General features: G+C 38.7%; 1 protein-coding gene across 4 annotated transcripts in view; it reads left to right on the top strand.

Annotated features, from left to right (window-relative positions):
• The window catches only part of CTNNA2 (catenin alpha 2), a 1,098,262-nt gene that overhangs the window by 830,236 nt on the left and 244,356 nt on the right, over positions 1-23,670 (top strand). For all 4 annotated transcript variants that reach the window (XM_053664696.1, XM_053664695.1, XM_053664693.1 and 1 more), the window contains exon 8: positions 2,386-2,466. In XM_053664696.1, coding sequence (XP_053520671.1) covers positions 2,386-2,466 — 81 coding nt within the window. The remainder of the gene's footprint in view (positions 1-2,385; positions 2,467-23,670) is intronic.

Below are 23,670 nucleotides of genomic sequence, written 5' to 3'. Positions count from 1 at the left end.
CTTCCTGGAGAAAAGGCTGGCCCGTTCCACTCCCCGTCGTCCTCCCAGAACCTACGTGTTTCTTTCTTTTCTTGATGCTTTGCTTTGTGCCAACCCACCCTCTCTGCAAGGATTTCCTTTTTCCCACTTAAATCTTATCCAGGATTTAAACTCTACCTATTTTTCCCCAAAATCAATAAAATAAAAATAAATAAATAAATAAATAAACCTAATTTATAGTTATTGTTTTTTCAAAGTAAATTTTTATCACTGTTAAAAATGGCAAAGACACAGGAATCTGTGGTTTTCAGACGATCATGGTCCAGACCTACCCAAAGTGCACTATACTGTGATGGCAGATGTACATCCCAGGTGCAAGGAGGAAACCAAAGGGAAAAGAAACACGTGCCTCACTGGGGCACACCTGAACTTGAAGAGACAGGGCACTGAGGTCACACTTGCTATGTAACCAGTTTTCCTCAAAAGATAAAGCAGCACATTGTCGTCGGCTGTCAGAGGGGAAGCACAGGGGAGGACTGGATAAAAGAAGATGAGGGAATTAGCCAGAGAACAAATATGCATCACCCATAGACACCTACAGCAGTGTGGTGATGGCTAGAGCAATAGGGGGGTTCTGGGTGGAGTTGGGCAAGGTAGGGGATGGGGGACATCTGTAATAGTGTCAACAATAAAAATAAACTTAAAAAATAAGAAGCACACTGTTCTCCATATATTTTTATTTTCTTGGAGCTATTTGTGTGCTGATATTTCAAAAGTATAAAATGTTAGGCACTTTATTTTAAGCTCTTTCTACTTATAAACTTCAACCGTAAACTAGAAAAGGATGATGGGAATTTGTAGGATTTTAGGTGATTAAAAACATACACATGTGTTTTGGCTGCTTAATAAAAACTGTATGATTACACAGTAGACATTTGTTCTGAAAAAGATTGTTAATTAATCCAGTTGCAGGAAAGAATGACAGCATTAGATCTAGCTCTGTGTCGATCTGATGAGTATGTGTAGATAGTCCATGAGATGTGTCCAAGATCTTCACAGAAAGAGAACATTTAAAAATCTTTTGGATGGTGTGTCTGTGGAAATCCAAAACACATTAGCACATTAGGCACGATTTATGACCTGGGATCTCATTTAATCATATATACAAATTACTGCAGGGACCCTCTGAATTTCAGAGACTTAGGGCGGCCCAAGAATGATGGCAACTGCCCGTAGGACGGTGCTTAAATACATCTGTATGGTGTTCAACTGAAGTTTAGATAATTTAATAAGTTTGACAAAGCTCTTGAAAACATGTTTCTCTTAAAAGGAAGATAAGGCCATTTCTGAAGACACCTGGAATTTTTAATTCCTAGGGATTTGTTGTCATTTTAAAAAGATAATAGAGATTCAGAGTCTTGGCTGTTGTAGCTCAGTGGATTGAGCGTGGGCCTGCGAACCAGACAATCGTGGTTCAATTCCCAGTCAGGGAACATATCTGGGTTGCAGGCCAGTTCCCTGAAGGCCAATTCCCAGCAGGGGATGCACGAAAGGCAACCATACATTGATGTTTCTCTCCCTCTCTCCTTCCCTTCCTGTCTAAAGATAAATAAATAAAATCTTAAAAAAATAAAATAAATAAAAAGATAATAGAGATTCTATTTTTGTTTGGTTTTAATTGTTTTACTATAGCCATAAAAATAAAAGAAAAAGAAACTAGTGAAAAGTCAAACTTCCAAGTGAATAACTCACTAGGAAAATTTTGTGGGAGTGTCTTGTGGGGGGTACTTTACATCTACCTGTTAAAATCATGATAGAAGTTTCTTCCTGACCTCAAGCGGTGGGTTCCTCATTGTCAAGGTCAGCATTCTACTGCATGACAGAACAGAAATTAGAAATGCTGTATTTTTTGGTAAATCATCTCTTTTGATTTTGTTATACAAGTTACATATGGCCTATGATACATTGGTCTAAAATTCTGAATTGTAGTCAATTAGTTTAATTTTTTTCTACTTTAGTTTTTACCACCTCAATCTTATCTATTCAGATGTGTGCTTACGTAATAGAGAAGCATAAAACAGTATTTTAAAGCAAAAGCGAAACATCCTTGTTGTGTTTACTTAATCACTAAATGTCTGCAGAAGACACGAAAACAGGTTTGCGGGGAGCCGATTAAGAACATATGTGTAACCATCCTGAGAATGTATTGATTTCCATCAATTTTAATTTTTATTTCAGAGAAAACCAAGTTCAGAGACCAAATCATATTAGCTGGATATTGTAAAGAATCTTTTACAATATTGCTTGGACTCTGCAACTCAAGTGTGTTTCTGGTATTTTTTTAAAGAATTACTGTCTCTAATATTGAATTTCCTAAATCCAAAATTATTTTTCTTTTTTTTATAGACTGGAAGGAAGGAAAAAGGAGATCCTCTAAACATTGCGATTGATAAGATGACCAAGAAAACAAGAGATCTAAGAAGACAGGTACTGTATTGACTTATTCATTTCTTTGTTCATTCATTTGTCTCAAATGCATACTCTTTGGTGGTGCTTTCCAAGAATGTTTTTTTTTTCAGGCTGCCTTCTTAGAGCTGACTTCAGGTTGCTATTCTTTATAATGTCTATAAATACACAGAAGCATTTAATCAAAAATGTAGTCTGCTGAGCAGTGACAGCTGCAAGGGGCGTAATGATGAAAACCACCTCCGAGCGGTAGCCTGTTCACTGCCCAGACCCAATCTTCCCAGAGAGAAACGGACCTGATAAATTCACTACCTTCTGCATTGGGTTTTCAGTTTTTTTCAGATCCAGGTTTTCAAAGACCTGGGCTCTGATTTCTGATTTTTTATATTTAAACTTAAAGGCATTCAATGAATAAACATGAAGGCTAATAGTTAATGAGAAATACAACTCTTAATCTGATGGACTAATTAAGGTCTCTGACCCAGTGTGTTCCCTTGGGGACATAAATCTACGTCAGATGGTTGTTTGGGAAGCAGGGAACCGTAGCAAGGAATGTCAGTTGGGTGATTTAAACAGTTAACGGAATCAGTAGTGTGATGGGTCTTTTTTTTTTATGGGGTATCTCTGACCAGGGCTTCTTTTCATCTTAAAAGTGCTATATGAATACTGGTATATTTTGTCCTGTACCCCTTACAATATGTTTCCATGGTGAGCTTCACTTTCTTTGATAGTGTTCTTTCCTTAGAAGATATAATGCTATCCATTGTTACCATAAAAATCCCTTCCTGATTTCTGCCTGAGAGGCATCCTGTCTCCTACTGGTAGCTTTGCATATATCCATCCCATTCATTAAGTGCTGATTGTGTTAGTGGGCTGGAACCAAGCTCTGCCCTCCAGCAGCACCTGCTGTACTTGCTGCAGCTGGAATGGCTGGATGGTCAGGGCTGAATCTAACACTTGTTCCTGCACTATGTCAAGTACAGACCAGATTAGTAACGTGCCTGGGCAAGAATGGCCAAGGGATATTTGAGAAATGGATGCAATGGGAGGAAGACTCCACTTCTAATTACTGCCAGGTCGCTTCTGGGCCCTCTGGGATATAACACACTTGAAATAATGCCCTCTAGACAATAAAAAAATTAATTCTGGGATAGGAAGAGTTCAGTCTGACAAGCTCTTTTGGGAAAAACATTTCCTTCTTATTTTACCTTGAAGTAAGGGAGAATAAAATATTGTGTTTTTAGGCATTTGTAAATAATGTCAAATAGATACATGGCCAGGTCTGCCTCTCCTTGTCCTCTTATACCATCTCTCCATAAAAATTCCCCATCTGATATGAAACGGTACGGGTAGTAGGAATTGGAACTGTGGTTAATAGAATACATTACATCAGGTGTGTGGAGCCCAGGGCTTTACTTCTAATTCTGTCACTAAACTGGTTGTGCAAGTGAGGATCCTTCATTGCTTGGTCTCCTTTTCTTATTTATAAAAGTAGGTAGCCAGGCTAGATTGGCAAGCTATCTTTGAGCTGTATGAAATTGAGTGAGTCCAGAGGAAATCCTCATTTATCATTCATGCCAGAGGTCCTAATGCCTGGAACTCACAGATTTTAAACGCACTGGGAGGGCATTGAGCAGTATTTCTAGAGCTTGCCTCTGGCTTGATTGTCAACCACGCAACATTTATGAACTGAGTCTTTTACCTCTCTAATCTCGTGGTCTTAGTAGGGAACCCTCTTTCACATTCAGGACCCAGCACACTCAGCTTCCTGCGCTGACAAACCTATCATTGAAAATCATTGTCTTATTGGGAAGGAGTGGATAAAGTAATTTTTACTCCAATGTTACAACTCTCAGAAAAGGGTTAACTCTTTTTACTTGAGGATTGTTGAAATTTGATGGTTGAATTTATGACATAATTTTAAATGCTGTAGTGACATGCTCCTGGGAGAGCGTCTTTTAGGATGGCATTGGAAGGAATGTGCCATCGCCTGAAATCATTCCATGTATAAGGTATTGTTTTTCTTCCTATCTTTCCTAAAGATTGAGAGGAATAAGGGTGCAAAGAGAATTGTTTCATGATATTAAGATCTATCAGTGATGGTATAATTTCACAACACATCCCTGAATTTGGTTCAGATGTCTGTATTGTCCCCAATCTGCTTTTCCAGAACAGGGATGGTTCCCAGCTGTCATTTTCATCCCTATCTGTATGTTGGAATATTTTTGTCCTTATTCCCATTTCTTCTGATTCTCCATGTACACCTGTAGTAGCACAAAAGCTTCTCTGATATAAGTGCACAGAAGCTACCTAGCACTTATGCAGATTGAACATTCAAGGCTCAGATCAGTCTTCAGCTTAAATTTGGGTAGCCAGTTAATTGGATTAACAAGGTTTTTCCTGAGTGGGTAACAGAACTGTGTAGTGTGGCCCAGTGAATGCTACTGGTTTAAATGAATGTTTCCCTACTACTGAAACACTTTCTGGGTTTTCAATCACAGTCAGCCTTTGTTAAAAGAGAGCCCAAATGAGAACCCTCAGTTATCCATTTCTACTTTCCTGTATCATATATTCCTTTATACAACATTTAGAACAATCCAATCACATGGGGGTGGGGGAAGCTGAAATCAAAGAAAAAAATTCCCTGGTGACTTTCATGAGTTCCCACTCTTTTCATTTTCTGCCTCTTTCTCATAGCCCTAAAGTTGGGCAGAGTCATTCAAAAGCATGGCCCTAGAGTCCTACAAAGTTCTAGTCACCAAATTTAAAAGAAAGGGAGTCAATATGATTGTGATCTTGGACATCCCTAATGAAAAAAAGTGGACTAGTAGACACTCCAAAAAGATAAAGAGTAATTGAGTAAAAAGAATATCTATTTAAGTAGAATTTTTAAGTAAGCAGAATCCCTTTCTTAAAGGAGTATATCCCAATGGACTGTGTGTGTGTGTGTGGGGGGGGGAGGTTCCTAAATAGTAAAAAGGTCACAGGAACCCAAGGGTGTTATTTAAAATTAATTGGCATGGATCCATCTTGCCAATTGAACCCAGGAGTGTGGTTGGTAGTAGAGCAGAATCCTCTTAGGAATATTTTTTTTGAATTAAAATGGATTTAGGGGAATATCACTGGTAGCTTTAAGGATTATGTTTTAATTTTAAAGCTGTGGACACAGTGTGCCCCATGTCTGAGTTATTGTCACTGCTGTGATTCTAGAATCAGACCATTAGAAAAATAAAAGCTTTCGGCTGACTCCCTACCTGGGGATCTGGTAACCCACATGGTCTCTTCATCCCTTAGGGAGGACCCAGTCGGTTTCTGCCAGCTGTCCCCCGTTGTCCTCCTTCTGTGTTCCACCTGTGGATTGTCCTATGCATGATGACCTAATTTCCCCTAAACTTACAGAGATGCTGCTTTATTTTGGATATTATTTTTGTCCTCTTATGAGTCTTTTTTCCAAGTTGATAAGCAAATCAGGACCCAAATATTTTCTTAAGAAAAAGTAATTAATGCTAATTATAACACATTAGGGTGTTGCTAAACTTAGCAACTTTCTCATTCTCCTACCCAATAAAGGGCATAATTTTTATCCCTTCAACCTTAATAGGCATCACACTAATTCCAACAATGAGATTTAATAGGTATCAACTTGATAAAATGTCAATTTGCTATCACAATAAAAATATTTTCAACAGACAACAACAAAAACCATGTATAGAAGGCTTTTTTACATTGGGATGAGTGCTTAATAGACTGCACTATATCATTCATGATTAAAAACAAATAAGCAAAGCATGTCACTAGATGGTACGCTTAAAGGTCTGTTTATCAAGACCATGACTCCAGATAGGACTATAATAAATTCTTCAAAGATTAATAAGAAATGATTACAGCTGAAGAGCTTTCAAGCTGCTCCCCTTTGTGAGCCAATTCCTTACGTAAGAACTATAGCCAAAGGTAGGCATTCATCAGCCAGTGCTTGTAAAATCACCGCCTGCAAAGTGTAAGCCAAATTATAGCTGACCTGTATTGAGTCTTTGTGCCAGGTATTGTGCTAAGTTCTCTCCATGAATGGACCACATTTAATCCTCATACCAGCCCTGTGACATAGAAAGTATTGTCACCATGATCATTTTACAGATGAGGATGTGAAATAAAGTAACATACCCACGACCACATAGAGTGTGGATGTGTTGAGTTTCTAGCCCGGCAGTCTAGCTGTAGGGACTTTGCTCATGACCTTCCCTCCCCTACCTCTTCACAGAACTGGCATGTGCAGTTGGGCCACCCATATACTAATCTATGCTGGAAGATCACTTAGGGTGCTCTGTGGTTTTTGACAGTACCTTTACTGCTTCAGGGTTTGGCATGGGTGACAGGTGCACACTGCAGACAGGACAAAAAAATCTGTGGTGAAAAATATGGTTCCTGTTTGTGATACTGTATCATTATCACATGATAATTTGGTTCATTGGGTTCTCTTTTTAAAAAGTGCTATTATGTTGAGGTAGCTATCTTCTCAAAGCACAAATTACAGTCTTTCCAAAACATTTATGGAAAAAAGGAATTTGAGGCATTCAGTTCCTTTCCTCACATCTGCTCATGATGGGACCAATTATTTTTAGATTAATTGTAGAACAAACATTTTCAAATAATTTATCTCTGGACTTTCTCCTCATAAATACATAAGTCTATCTATATAGCTACAAAAAGTTATAAAATAAAAAAAATTCATGCAAATGTTAAGGTTTGTTTTCTTCTCACTGAAAACCTATGTCAGAGATAATGATCCCTGGAGTACGGCCTCCAGGTCAGAACGTCATGCTGTACTGTGAGTATGGAGACCAGAAAGTGATCATATAGCAATTGGGATTTGAAACAGAACATCAGTGGCTCAGAGGAAGCTGAAGAAAAATAGCATCAGAAACTCCAAAGATGAGAATCAACAAGGCTGGGGTGAAAAGGGTAAAGCAGAGGACTCAAGGGCACTGGCTGGAAGGGCCATGCCTTGGACATGCCTCTTGATCACAGGTCATATACTCAGGCTACTTCCACTTTCGGAAAATCCTGGTACCACACCCCTGATTGTGAGACTACCACATATTCATTTATCTCTTGGAAAACAGTAGGCCAGGTTCAAGGCACATGATTTTATCCGCTGGAACAGTTCTTAAAACATCACTATAGGCAAGCTCTTCCCTTGTGAAGACACTAATAAAGCCTTGAAGTGGTTTAATTTATTCCAATAAGCCAGCATATGGTTGATCATTCACACATGAGCCCAAGCTTGTGGAGGACACCAGGCTTGACTTCTCTCTCCCTAGCAAGTCTAGATTTTGGAAAGAGTCCAGGAGTTTGATCCGTATTGATTAATCAAATAACACACTCTTCTGAGCAGAGGAATCTATAACATATGTATAAATAGAAAAATGCTCAATGAAGTGGCAACTTCAGCTACTGATTCTGCTCATTTCTTCAGGCTGCAGAAGTCAAAGAAAGATAGGAAGGGTCACATTCAAGACAATGTCTGCATTTGGTTCGATCTCTGACACCTTCTGTTTTAGGCCATTAAGAATCTTGATCCTGACAATGGACGATCTTAGGACAATAAGATTAGAAAAAAGGATTCCCACATTTCCCAGGGTTAGATTTTCAATGATAATGATTTTAAATAACAAGTTTTTTCTTTGTTCGTTTTTTAAAGCATTCCCTTAAAGCTTACTAGAATATTCATTTTAGACAGCTATTCTGCTAAAGTGAGGTTGGCCCATATTCATTGTGCGAGGCCATGTTGAGGTTATCATTTCATTAAAACTATCACTGAAGATAATTTTAAAATGTGTCAGAGTCTGCCACTGTGGCCTGAATTAAGGTGTTTCTAGAGCTGATGACAACAGCTAACTTCCTTGTCTCTGAGTGAAGGCACTCAGTGGATCACTGCAGCCACAAATGTATCTTTTCCATTTGACCCCACCCATGCTGAGGTTATCTTTTATTGCCTGAAAAGGTTTCAGGCATCAGTTTTCCCAGGGGAAATTGCCACCCGGATAGCTGATATTTATCTCCCTATTTCCCAGGGTGACCGGATGAATCTGAAATTTAGAAAGTGAATCTTTTTATAGGTTACTGCTCTAAGATCTCATCATTTTGTAACTTTCTGACTCCTTGGACATCACTGATGATGGCTGAGGGAATTCGACATTGCTCTTTACTTGGGTAGAATGTTGTAAAGAAGGTGATGTTGGTTATAATAGCCATCTATTGACTTTATAGACCCTTGACTAATCTTACTTAGTCTTCCTTCCTGGCTGAATGAATGTCCAGGATAACTTAAAAAAAAATAATTATTTATTTATTTTCAGAGAAAGAGAAAGGGAAGGAGAAAGAGAGGGAGAGGAACATCCATCAGTTGCCTTTCAGGCACCCAAAGCTGAGGACCTGTGCCTGGGAATCAAACCAGTGAACCTTTTGGTTCGGTTCACAGGCCAGCACTCAATCCACTGAGCCACCCCAGCCAGGGTGCTGGAATCATTTAAAGCCAAACTCTCATCTCACTCCCACCCTACACAGTTAGGTGCTTTCCACTGTGATTAACCTTCTAAGAAGATTACAGTCCCCTGTAACTCCTCCCACTTTCATTCTTTACACCCCATAAGCCATTCAGTCTAGTTGATTCAACCTCCTAAATGCATTTCAAGTCCCTTTCTTCTTCTCCATTCCCATTGGTACTGTTTAATCCCTTTTTACAAAATGATGGTCACAGCCTGGTAACCAGTTCCTGCCCCCAGCCTCCCTGCCTTCCTCGCACTGTGGCTCCAGCAGTCGATTAGTCACTATTCACACCTCCTTTGTGCCTTTGCCTTGCTGTTGCTTCTACTTGGAACACCCCTCCCCCGACACCCCCACACTTTTTTCTCCTTTCAGAAAAATGTAAAAATTTTCCTACAAGGCTTAGCTTAAATGTCACCATACCATCAGAACTTTATCCAATTTCTGTAAATAGGTTTATTCAGTAGGCTCAGAAAGCATTTCAAAATACTTTTATGATACTTTTTGCAGTGGATCTAAGTTTTTAAGTTGTTTATATGTTATTGCTTAGGCCCATGTCCCATCATTCTTTGTTTGTTAGGGCATATCCTAGTGGCCAAGTAAAGTAAGCCTGTACCACACAGGTGTTGAAAGAATGAAAAATATCCTGTATGTAGCTATCCTACCAAGAAATATTTTTAATCATCCACTTCCTGCCATTTTCAACTCTCATGTTGCTGGTTCCATTGTTGCCAGAACTAGATTTATTAACTTAAACAGTCTATTTATACTTTGATCAAATTGGTTGTTTCTAACACAGAGTGAACTGATCAGATCACTGGGGAGGAGTAGGAAGGGGCTGTAGGAGGAGGTTGCCCGAGGCAACGGTAAACAGTCTAGGATGGGATTGGCTGAGAAACTGAATGCCTCCAGAATGCAAGGGATTATGAGGCAGAAGATTTAAAACAAAAAGAGTAGAGACTGGCTCTCAGGCTCTCTTCCTGGAGCTTGCCTGTGTGATTGATGATGGTGCTGCAGCTGCCTGTGTTTCCCAATGGACTGTATTTTGAATGGAAGACAACTCCAGGTGCAGCAGGATTGGGCTAGCCTGGCAGAAGGTGTCAGGGTTATTCTTCTTTAGGTGTTCTACAGGGGACAAACCCTGAGGCGGAAGCCTGCCATTCTTCCAAAATTGCATAGCTTCTTGCAGTTTATGGTGTTTTAATTTGTAAACTAACCCTATAAAAATAAACTCATTAGCCCTGGTTGGTGTGGCTCAGTGGATTGAGCGCCAGTCTGCGAACCAGAAGGTCATGGGTTTGAGTACTGGTCAGGGCCCATGCTTGGGTTGCAGACCAGGTTCCCAGATGGGGACATGTGAGAGGCAACATCTCTCATGCATTGATATTTCTCTCACTCTCTTTCTTCCTCTCTCCCCCTCCTTCTAAAAACAAATAAATAATTTTTTTTTAAAAAAAAGGGTGAATGATAGAACTCAAGTGTTATGGGTTTAAGTGATTAAAGCTGTCACTAAAGAGTTAGGGAGTTTATTTAGCCCTACTTGATGGGCTTATGTGACTAATGCACGTGGAAAGCTGTTATTCCAAAATTGTGTAGCTGTTGAATAAAAAGACTCCTTTCCTTTGTCACTAAACCTTTGCCTCCGGAATTTTGCCTAGAGGGTGGCAGTGGGCAGCAGGACCCAACTTGCTGCTCTGTTCAGTAACATTTCCACTTTAAGAGAGAGCTTCCATTCCTTAACCCAGAAGTCCCCTAAAGCTGGGCTGGCTTTAAAAATTCAGCTCAAGAACTTGCTGCAGTGCAGACATATGGCTTGAACCTGGGAGATTGTGATTTCGTGTGCATATAATAGGACCTTAAACTCTGTATCATAATAAGCTTCCAAAGAATTTGTGATGTGCTAGCAGGTTGAATTCAACTACCTTTATTTCTGAGATTGGGGACTTCAGACTTCATTGCTATTGTTGGGGGATATATTTGAGAATCTGTGAAGATCTCAAATTACTCTCTAATCCATTCAGCCTCTCTTAGACCTCATCACTTCACAGATAAAACACCTAATTCAAGGGCAGGACAATCAACGCTCCTCATGGGCCAAGATGAGAAATGGGGGTTTTGATTGCTCCTTGTGCCATGTTGAAAGGCTTTCTTGGCAAGATCTGTGCTTTCTGGGGCAGGACACAGATAAGAGTGAGGTGAGTGAGGCACTGGCCTTGGGCGCAACATTTTAGGGAACACTGAAATACTCAGTAATCAAGATAAAAAATATTTTCATGCAGTGTTTTAGAAAACCAAAATTAATCCATGAGCAAATGATCAACATTGAAAATAAAGACTGACTCAGTAACAGGGCTATGCTCAGCAAGCCATCTTTGAAGCCTAAAGTAAAAAAAAAAAAAATAGTAATACTGATCCTGTCTTTATTTATAGTGTTGATTTTGTTTATGATGGGTAAATCTTTCCTGAGTTTTGGTTCCACTGCAAGTGTTTACCACACCTGCTGTATGAGAAAGTTAGCCCCCAAAGTCTCAATGTCAGTTCATTTCCTTTTTTGCCCCCTACATTAATGACAAAAGGGCTGATTTTTAAACTTTGTGAGATGACACCTTGGACTCCAGATCTGAAGACCGATTTGTATTGTGGTGTCTCTTAGGTTGTCTTACTTTAAATGTGTTCCTTCTTGATGTTTATTGTAGTGACGTGGGCTTTTAATGCCAGTCTGAAGTGCTTCCGAGAAAATGGAGAGCATTTTAATACCACTGATTTACTCTTTCAGGTCTACAGTAATTTTCTTACTGCCTAATTATAAGGCTTGGTTTAATTTACTCTACACATAATGTTTACTGATGCACATATGGTGCCACATTTTAAGAAACTACCCATAGCAGACATTTTTGTCAGTTTGGAGCATGGAAAATTTTTTTTTCATTTACAGAAAATGCATACACACACACACACACACACACAAATGGTGAGGAAATTAATTGTCTAGACAAAGAATATCCCCCAATGAGAGAAATACGCATATTAAATTTCTCCGTTAAAGGGAAGAAGGATACAGTCCCTTTAAATTCGAATGATTCCATTTGTTTAAAGATTTTCAGTTTAAAAATTGGGTTGTTGGGGGTAGGAGTTAGGGAAAAGGAGAGATAGGAAAGGAATGCAGTAATTTGTTCTGGGCTCATTTCTCAACTACCCTCGAAAAAGAAGATATGGATTTAGTAGCCTTGGATTCATAGGCTCTTAGGTGTAGAAGGGACCGCTAAGGTCTTTTTCCAGGGAAAAAGTTCCTTAATTCAGTATTAAGCCACAGATGCCAAAAGTTCTTCAAGACTCCCCCCATTAGCCTCTGTTTTAGAGATGGGAGCTTCACCCAGCAGCAGCTGGTACCATTATTGGACAATTTTAGTTAGAAAATTGAGTTAAGATCAGTGATTTTGTAATTATCAACCATTGATGTTGGATTTGTGCTGCAAAACTGATGGTTTTATTTTCCTCCCTACTTTTCCTAAGTTTAAGGCCCAGATAAAAGCTTCAGTAAAGAACTCTATTTCGAATTTCAAAGACCTACAAATAGTGATTTTATTGCATATGCATTCATGGTTTCACAATCACTTGGCCTGCCTTTCCATAGCTCTGAGTGCTATACATGGTTTGGCTTAGGAACTGAGCAGCTGATGCTCTCTTTTCATTGTGACAGCTGAAATAACCAACTCTCTAGATCATCTGACCCATTGCTCCCATTTTTCCTGGGTCACGAGTGAAGATCAGAAAAGCAAAGCTGCCCACTGACACTGTTTGGCATTTGGTTAGTGTCCATCCTTTCCTTAACACTTAATCATCCATTCTGCAGAGGAGGCAGGACTATCAAAAAACATTTTTTAATAGAGTCTTGAAATTCCAACAGTAGGATTAAATTTCTTACTGATACAGAGCTCAAAGTTTGAGATTCCTGAAGTCTGTCCTTTTAATGTCTGTATTTGTTAAACTTGATACACTTGGCTCTTAGTTTAGACCTATCATTAGAATTCTGTTAGTGGGAAGAATGTAAGATAAATTTAAATTAATAAGGAGTCTTGAGATTCTCAATAATAATCAAAATAACAGTCTTCTTGTTTAATATAATCACCATTTTTCCTCCTTAAACCGTTCATCTGTGTCCAACCCCATGCAAGGCACTCAACTGTGAATAAGAGTTTGATAATTATTTTTCTAATTAATCATAGGGGAAAGAAGTAAAGGACTTTCATTTTAGCTGGGGTGGGATGGGGGAGATAGCTGATTAAATGAAGATCAAGACTCTGGCAGACCTGCCTGGTATATTCAGTGAACAGCAGTTGAATGGATTCATGCCCCAGGTTTCAGGATTAAAGAAGAACGGTTTGTCCCAGGACTTTGGTGATGAGAGGGGATTTTCCATCTGATCAACCATAAGTGCAGGTCAGAAGTTTAGGTGATTAAGCAGTTCTAGCCACCTCCTCTTTTATTCCAGTTTCTCAGTTTTTCACAAATACTTCAATCCTGTTAACTGATAGGGGCAGGATATCTATATTTTTATTTGATTCCTTCATCTTCAGTGAGAATCTAGCTGCCTTAAATAGCTGCAGTCAACGTGGCAACTCTGTAAAAGGAGATGACTGAAACGCTGAAAATCACCTTCAGTCAAGGCAGGCTGGGAGGTCCAGGCAATTGAACATGGGAGGGAGGTTGCAGAGTTGCAAGGGCAGGAGGCAGTCAGCGCTGGTGAACCATGCCTGACTGATCAGATTTCCCTCAGCGCCTCCTTTGAAATCTGTAGGCTTAGATCAAGGGGGCCCTGAGGCTGTATCCACAGATGCCATAATAACTAGTCCAAAAGAGATCACCTGTGATTGATCAACTAGTAATTTTGTCTGTATATTACCATAGTAACCAGCTTGCCTGTTGCTCTTTGGTCACATTCTCTGTGTGTTTGGCCAGTCTTTGGAAACACCCTCAAAACTATTGTCAAATTAGAAGAAAATATCAGGAGTCCAGTGTGTGTCAGAATGCCTGTATCAAGCAGTTTGGGTAACCCAACTGGATACCTTCCTAATCCACAATATTAGGGAAAGCCAACAACTTCTGCCCTTACATCCTCTTCATTTCTTGTCTTGAAGCTTCTGAGAAAAAAAAAGAATTTATTACAGATGACTCAAATATTGTGTTTTGTATTGGAGACAAAAAGAGAAAAAAGTCAACTTGGTCAAAGGATACCAGTCATGCTGGCCAGGTGGGTGCTCTTCATGGCCATCTCTAGCCTCCTCTGTTTCTTAAGCAGGTAGCTGCTGGGTCCAGCAGCTTCTCAGAGGTAAGGAGGCCATGAGTAAGTAGAGCTTGGAGGGGCCAGGAACTTGCCGGAGGGATGCAACAGTGATGTGGACAGAGTGCAAGGGCTGCAAGCCTACTAGTCACTGATGGACGAGCTAGAACATGTGCTTGGAAACTACTACCTGTGGCCCCAGTCTGGATCTCTGATTATTTGTGTAAATAACATTGTATTGTTAGCTCTTGGCTATAGTGGCAAAGCTCAGTAGTTGTGGCAGACACCAACTGGCCATAAAGACTAAAATTCATACTACCTGGTGGCCTGTTTCTGGAAAAACAGGCAAACATGTGCTCTAGGAGTGTAAGAGTCCAGATTCTCTGAAAAACAAATGAAGGGATCTGAAATCTGAGCTTGTCTTCTGCCCTTTCCTCTAAATATCAATAATACTAATACTTTTATAGGATTTCCATAAACTTAAAATTGAGAGGGATTGTTAGGTCTCTGAAATGAAGCCCCTCTAGGGGCTGCAGGCAAAATTCAGTGCTGCAGGAAATGCAATGCTGGTGAGATAGTTAGAGGCAGGAAGTGAAGACATATCATGTAGGGTGGCAAACTCTGGAGCGAGAAGTTAGCTCAGAGGTACACAGTTATCCATAACTGGGATAGAGCAGAGGAGCATGGTGAATGGCGTTCCACTCTAGAAAATGTGGAGGCCTCTTTAATGAACCACAGGTAGTCAGAAGATTGAAAGATTCATTTATAAGTGACATCTGTACCAACGAGTAAGTGCCATCATCCCTCTTCACCTACTCAATAGCATCTTATACCCTCAAGTTGCCCATCTTTCCCAGGTGTTACTCATCTCATACCTGGAGTGGGACCTGGGGAGTTTAGGTTGGGGCCTTCCCAGGAACTCTTGTATTTATACGGGGACTCTCTTGAGACCCACAGGACTTAGGCTATAATGAGAAATCACAGGAAATCTGGAAGTATGGGACCAGATAACTCTACCTGGTGCAAATCCTACAAAACTGTGGCAAATGTGTAGTGTTGACCTGAGCAGAAAGAAATACAGTGTCTGGCACAAATAACACCCCCTTTTTTAATTACAAAATTTTTATTACAAAATCATAAGCACATAATTCTGTAACATAACAATATCACATTCAAGCACACCATATGACATTTTAGGTGAAATGTTCAAATTGAAACTATAAAGTATTACACCCATATTATTACCCTGCCAACCACAGTCAAGCAGGCTTTACTTCTGCTGGACCTGTATATGGTTTGACAGTTGCTCTTTGTGTTTTGCTTCAAAGCCTCTAACCACACACTTTTTTATATGCTTCTGCTGATAGCATGATGTCCAATTCATCCATCTAAAATGATTGTTTGTTCCAATTGCCACTGCTGTCGTGTGAGAATCAAATCTTTTCTTTAAGCAGCATTTTATAAGTTTCCTAAGGGTTCTTGCTGGGGTGAATTTATTTGTAACTCTTTACTCTCTTACACTGGATTCAAGCAGCTTGTGCCCATTTAATGCCAGTTACTCAGTTATAGATAGTAGATACTCAAGTGAAATATTCAGGTGTTGACCTGTACTTCCTTCTCTGTGGTAAACAATCCTGGATGGAAGCTAATGCTGAGAGAGAGTAGTCGACTAGGTGTGAGAATGAAGGATGAACAAAATGATGACCTTTGTCCTATTGGGATCTGTGAACTTGAACAGCCAGCTTCATAAACACATAGAACTATTCTTAAAATTGGAAGACCTGACTCTGAGATGTTCTGTGTACAACCAGTGACACCCCCTCTCCTCATCTATACAACTAAGAAAATGATGCTCACCTTGCAAACCTCATCTTTCACCCCCACTGTGACATTGTAAGGAAGGTCAAATGAAATAATGTCTAGGAAAGTTCTCTGCAAGATATAAAAATGAACATGCACAGGATTATTATTGAAAGCAATAAGCAGCCGGAAACAGAGTAGACCTTCCAAATATGCAAAAGAATCAGGCTTCTTTTCAATGTGGGTTAAGGGATCTGAGCACCCTACCCTTTTGAAATCCCACATCTTCTGGGATAACCAACTGGGTATTTCAAAGTGTGTCTGTTCTGATGGAAGGTGAGGAAATCCTGAGAAAACTTTTAAATGAGGAAAAAATCTTAAGCAATATGATGTGAAGAAAATCTGACAAATTTGGACTAGTTCAGAGTATTCTTTAGGCCAACCTCCAACATATGTAGCTAAATTAACTCATGCTTGCCTCATTTATGAGACCAGTCAAGTATATACGTGGTCACTGTAGCTTTATTAGTAACTGTGAATTGAGGCAGTAGAGGAGTTTTCAGCGGTGGGAGTAGATGGCTTGTCCTGTTTTCCTTTGTATCCCTGGCCAAATCAGTGCTTGGTATACCAGGAGCTCTTCAAATGCTAGTAGAAGAATTAAATGAGCAAACACCAATCATTGAGTATAAGGAGAGGAATAAAGTAAAAAAGATAAAGCATACTTTTCCTGTCTGTGAAAATCTTAGTACTCTAATTAGGCTCCTTCCTCCTTTGATCTAATTGAATCTCTATATCCTATTATATTTTTATATATTTATTCTCATTTCTTTTTTCTTGGCATAATATGGAAATATTCTTAAAACATCATGTGATATTTGTGTGAGTTTCTCTTTATGGATCCTTCTCCTCTCCTTGAAATCAGAAAAAAAATTTAAATGCACACTTGAAGACAGCTAAGGGACCATTATTCATTTTTCAAGAATGGACAGATGTATAGAGCCAAGACTATATAATGGGGAAAGGATAATCTCCTAAAAAACAGTGTAAGGAAAACTGGACAATTATTAGCAAAAGAATAAAACTGGACTCCTATTTTGTACCACACACAAAAATCAATTCAAAATGGATAAAAGACTTGAACGTATGAAAACTTTAAGAAGAAAACATAGGAGGTAAGCTCCTTGACATTGGTTTTGACAATGAGATTTTGGATTTGACACCCAAAGCAAAGGCAACAAAAGCAAAAAAGTAGTGGGACTCATCAAACTAAAAAGCTTCTATACAGCAAAGGAAACCATTGACAGAATGACAAGGCAACCTATGGAATGGGAGAAAATATCTGCAAGTTGTATATCTGGTAAGAGGTTAATATCTAAACTACAGGGAACTCATACAACAATAGCAACAAAAGGAAAAAACAAACAATCCCATTTAAAAATGGGACAGAGTATCTGAGCAGTCATTTGTTTTTTCACAGACATACAGATGGCCAACAGGTATATGAAAAGGTGTTCAACACTGAGCATCAAGGCGATGCAAATCAAAACCACGATGAAATAATCACCTTGCACCTGTGAGAATGGGTATCACTAATAATATGCGATAACAAATGTTGGCAAGGATGTAATGAAAAGAGAAGCTTTGTGCATTTTTAATGGAAATGTAAATTGGGGCTGCACTAGGGAAAACAATATGAGGTTTCCTCAAAAAATTAAGACTAGAACTACCTTATGATACAGCAATCTCATTTCTGTATATGTATCCAGAGAAAATAAAATGAGGGTATTATAGAGATATGGGCATTTTTATGTTTATTGCAGCATTATTTACAACAATGAAGATATGGAAACAACATGTGTTCATCAATAGAAGAATGGGTAAAGATGTGAGATGTATATATATATGTATATATACATGTATATGTGTGGATATGTTAAAACACACATGTATGTATGTTATATATGTGTATGGATATGTTAAAATCTGACTCAGTCATTATATGTATTGTGTCTATATATGCACACATTATATATCTTTGTGTATATATGTGTGTATAATGTATATATACACATTATATATATATACACATATATATTTAAAATATGACTCAGCAATTATATACACACACACAATAATATGTTAAAATATGACTGAACCGTGGACAAGGAGGAAATCCTGCCATTTGTGACAACACAGATAAAACTCAAGGGCATTATGCTGTGTGTAATAACTCAGAAACAGAAAAAAACAGGTACTGCATGGTATCACTTAAATGTAGAATCTTAAAAAAAAAAGGTGAAGTCAGAGAAACAGTAGAAATATGGTTGCCAGGGGTTGGGGGGGAGGCAAAATAGGGAAAGGTACAAAGGTATAATAGGAAAGTATACAAAGCTGTAAGATAAATAAAGCCTGAGGATATGCAGCGGTGGGCAAAATCAGTTTACAGTTTTAACTACAGGAAACAGAGTTTATTCTTGTATTTTTATTTATTTGTTACAGTATTATTTATTGTATGTATTATATTGAACAGCTGTAAACCTACTTCTGCCCACTCCTGTAATGTAAAACATGGTGACTATAGTTTATAACACTGTATGTTGAGATAAAAGTTTGCTAAGAGAGTAGAACTTAAATGTTCTTATAAAAAAGAAGTAGGCGAGGTGATGGATATTGAATTTACTAAATAAGAGGGAATTATTTTACAATGTACATCAGTTCACTGCAAGGTACACTGTAAATATCTTACAATTTTATCAGTTATACCTTAATAAAACTTAACTGTAGAAAAGGAATGGACATCTATTTAATAAAAAGTATAGTGATGCCCTTTCACTGGGAAGATGAAAACTGGACATGCAGCTTTCAGAGTCTCATCTAAGATTAAACTTCTATGACTCTAGCTGGCTGGCGAAAACTATGTTTTCTTGCACTGTCTTTTTCAGGGAACTGTTTCATATTTATCAAATGGTTGTGGAGTTTTAGACTTTGTGCAAAACACTTTTGCCATGTTTATTTGAAGTCATCTCAATATACATCATAGGCTCCTCATGTCTCACCATATAGATGCCTCACGGACATTTTGGTCACTTTTGAAACTGTTTATTTTTCTCCTTGAGTTTGTGACTTAAACCCTATCATTTCATTGCTCTGCCCTCCCAGGAAATAAGTGAATTGTTAGAATAGGTTATGATCCATCGACTATATTCCTTTTGGTTTGCTGAAGAAAATGCAGGTTTACACTGATGAATAGCCTTAATTGGGTAAAATAGACTGGTAGTGCTGAGCTAATACCTCTAAATGTCTTGTCTTACAAAATTAATATTCCCTTGTCACACATACGTTTAAGGAGTTGGAAGGAAGCCTTGTGTTCCTGACTCCTGTCGGATTTAATGAATGATTTTGTCAAGTCACTCCTTTTCTCCCTGGTTGATTGATAGCTAAATTTTGATTTTCTAGCTTATGTAAAAAGTGTTAACTATGCCTTTCGGCTTGTAGGCAAGGTCATTTAAAACATTCTAATTGTCAGTTTACAGAGGAATTACATTTCCTGTTTACTGGAGGGGGTCACAAAATGTGCCCCTATTCATCAGGGACACAAATCACAGGGCTCATGAGCTAATGAAGGCAGTATTTATGAGTCCCTGCACTTGTGGGATAATATACCAAGTTCAAGGTGTCCCTGGTCCTGACTACTGAGGACTCTGATTCCCACTTTTGGATGTACCTGTACTTAGGTAATAAGTAGATATATTTGGATGACTATGATTTGATCCTAAAACTTTTAAGAATGAGAATAAAAGATTGTCACAGTACTAACCTTCATCTATCAGAGATGTCCAACCTTTTGACATCTCTGTGCCTTACTGAAAAAAGAGTTGTCTTGGACCACACATTAAATATATTGCAATACATAATCACACACAAAAAATCTCATAATATTTTAAGTAAATTTAAGATTTTGTTTTGGGCTGCATTCATAGCCATCCTGTGCTGCATGTGGCCCGCGGGCTGCAGGTTGGACACCCCTGAAAGCTCTCTCTATAACGGTGGCTGGTGTGGCTCAGTGGATTGAGCACTGGCCTGAAGAAAGGTTGCTGGTTCGATTCCCAGTTAGGGCACATGCCTGGATTGCATGCCAGGTCGCCAGTGGGGGAAATGAGATAGGCAACCACACACTGATGTTTTTTCTCCCTCTCTTTCTCCCTCCCTTTCCCTTTCAAATAAATAAATAAATAAATAAATAAATAAATAAATAAATAAATAAATAAAATTTATTAAAAATAAAAAAAATCTCTCTATAATAAGGTAGATCCCACTAATAAGCATATCCTGCTTACCTCTGCTACAGATTTTCACATGTATGGTAATTAGATTTTCACATTATGGTAATTAGATTTGCAAAGTATGGAAAATGAATCCAAGTCATTTCTGGAATAAGTCTCACTTACCTTGGCTTGAGCCTTTTTTGAAAAATCCCACAATTTACTGTTTAAAACATTTTGGCCAATAAGCTATAATAAGATGCTTACATAAGAGCAAGTATAACCCATCAATGTGTCTACTTCACAGTAGACATACTTTAAAGCATGAATCCTTCATATTTTTTAACAGAATCCAAGAGCCCGAGGAAGTCCGAATCTCCTCATAGTGAGACCCAGTGGGTTGCTTTTGGCTCCTGGTATGGGGATTCATTTAAGACTTCCACTTCTGGTGGAACCACTGATTTTCCCTTGTGTGTCTCTGCCACTGAGTCTGTTTTTCCATTCTTTCAACTTTTTTTTCTTTTTGCTTTAATATGTCAAGGAAGGCTTCCATAATTCTTTAAGCACTTCACTCATTATATAAGGAGCTGGATCACATATGTTCCTGGAATTTTGCACACTACTATCATACATACTGTTGTTTCTGGTCAATAATGTATGCCAAGCTGGCACAATATAGATGTATGAGAAGTTGTGTTGTGATAGTTTTTTAGAGCATGAACTCTGGGGCCAGACAACCTGGATTCTAATCCCCCTACTGCTACGTATTAGCCATGTGAATATGAGCAAGGGACTTACTTCCATTGCCTCAATTTCCTCACCTACAAAATGGAGTAAATAGTAACTGGCTCTTTTGAGAAAATAAATGAGTTATTCTAAGTGTTTAAGACAGTGCCTGACACAAAATAAGCATTAAATGAAGTTAGTTATATAGAATATTATTGATAATTTCCCCCAATCCTTTCCTGCCTCCCTCCTCATCCTCTCTCCTTCTCGCCCAACTGCCACACACAGCTTCTGCCTTCTGAATACATCCTCCATCCCACCAACCTCTCTTTGGTTTCTTTGTACTGCATCCAGCAATTGTAGGCTTCATGTTCTACTAATATTTTTTTTACCAGAACCAAGATGAGCTGCTGTCCCCACTGGATTGAAGCCATCTAGGGATCCACAATAATCTCAGCTCTCCCTTGAATCCTAAGGCAATATTTCATGGTCTCTTTCCATGAAAGAAATTGTCCTTGCCTGTTGTTGGGGGAGAAAAGTACTTTGAGGTTGTCCTCTGTGTGCTGAGGCAGAAAATACAACAAGTGGAAGGAACCAAGCGCTGTCACTATTCTTCAGGATGATCCCCAATCGACCTTTCCCTGTCCTAGTCCCCACACTTGTATCTTCAGTAAAAACTTTTAACTAAAAATCGTTAAGTCTAACGGATAAGAAATTGCCACTGTGGTAGTTTTAAGCATGGCCCGTGGCTGTATGATGAAACACAGGGTACAGACTACTGTCAGTGCAAGGCTTTTGGCCCACAAAATGTATTGAAATGATGACAAACTAGTCAACTGATTGATCAAGATGTTTCTCCAAAATATGGCTTAGTGACCACAAAAACTTATTCTAGCTAAAATATATGTTATCACTTATTCATTGTCATAAGTGCATCCATTGATATGCATAATAAGTAACATGTCTGTGCATACAGTAATAACATTTGCTCACTCACCAGTTGGAGTGGTCCCCTTGGTCAGGGCCTCTCTTGTGTCTGGGCTCAGTTGCTCTTGACAGACCCACTATGGCCTTGATAGGGATGACTGAGGTGGCTCAATTCTGTTCAGCATGTCCCCCCCTACCATTTCCCTGGGACAAATAGTCTAACTTGGGCATGTTCTTATCATGGGAATGGCAAGTAACAAGGCCAAATAAGGCCAAGTAAGCCCAAAGATGAATGGGATTTTAATACCCCTGCATGCATTGTGGTTATGAACATCCATCGGCCCTGTGCATCCTCTGGGGGTAGGCATTACAGAGTTTCACAGCAATGGGAGTGGATATGAAAAGAGGTGAAGGATGGGGTCATACAGACAAATATATATATATATATATTTTATGTCTTTATGTCTTTATGATATATATATATCACTATTATCTAAGTTTGCCTCAGTGCTTCTTATCCATCAGCAAAACATGTATCTCATTTTTATCCTGTCAGCACTCCTAGAGGAAAAATTTAGAGGTCAAGGACTGTTTGGTTAAACTATGATGTGTTAGTTCCTGGGGTCAAGTGCATAGGTGTTACTAATGACGTCAGTTCTGTTTTTAATTGACCTAGTAGAACCTGAATTTAAGGTGGGGGCATGGAGAAAACCATGGAACCTTATGATTTTTATTTGTTTGTTTTTAGAAGTAATTGCTTCCATTAAGGAATAAAGTTATTATTACAATTAAAATGATTTTGCTTCATAGAAGATAGTCAGTGCCATCAGGATAATGAATAGAATGAGCAAATAATACAATAATGCAGAAAGAGTGATTAAAAGTGCTCTTCCACAAGCTTCATAAATATCCCCCTGCTTCCCCTGTTATCTGCCCCCACCCTCAGCCCAAACAATGAGCTGTATTGTCATTAGCAGTGGACTGTGTGTGTGATGGCACCTTAGCTTATTAAAATGGCATTGGGTGGATTACTGCACTGGCTGGATACCTTAATTGACCTTCAGCCTGGCCAAACTTTTTAAGACTTAATGAGCCTCAATTCTTGTCAAGCTTCCAAGGTTGGATGGTTTCTGGCCAAGAAACTAACTTTCTTGCTTTAATTTGTTTTGTTAGTTTTAATAATTACACCTCAAAGCTTAAGGAAATATGGTAAAATATATCTGTAATCACGAAGAGCCTGCAGAAGCCACATCCCCGGAAAGATTTTGGGCTTCAAAGTTGTGGGCTCATTTAAAGTCACCCTCAATCCCAAATTTTACCTTGGCTGATGTTATTTAACATTATTTTCATGAAGCAGTTACTATTGTTATTCTTAACATGTTTCTCTGAACATCTGTCTAGATGACAAGACAGATGTTAAATGGTCAGACAGTCATTAAATATCATCAACACATTTCTGGAAATCAAGATGGCACTGGAGTGCTTACACACATGGAGCCAATTCTGCCTAAAACCTGATACAAAAAGACTTAAATTGCAGGGAAGTTTCAGCAGAGAAAGAAAGCATTTATCATGTAGTAGACATAGGATTGATTCATAGTAGGTACCTGGGGCACTGCGCTGAGAAGAATTATAAAATGATATTTGAACCTCCAGTCAAGATGGTGACATAGGTAAACACAGCTC

This window comes from Artibeus jamaicensis, unplaced genomic scaffold (genome assembly GCF_021234435.1).
Source record: "Artibeus jamaicensis isolate MK-2021 breed Jamaican fruit bat unplaced genomic scaffold, CSHL_Jam_final contig_384, whole genome shotgun sequence".
In the NCBI taxonomy this organism is placed as follows: domain Eukaryota; kingdom Metazoa; phylum Chordata; class Mammalia; order Chiroptera; family Phyllostomidae; genus Artibeus; species Artibeus jamaicensis.
This window is presented reverse-complemented; position numbering and strand designations above follow the sequence as displayed.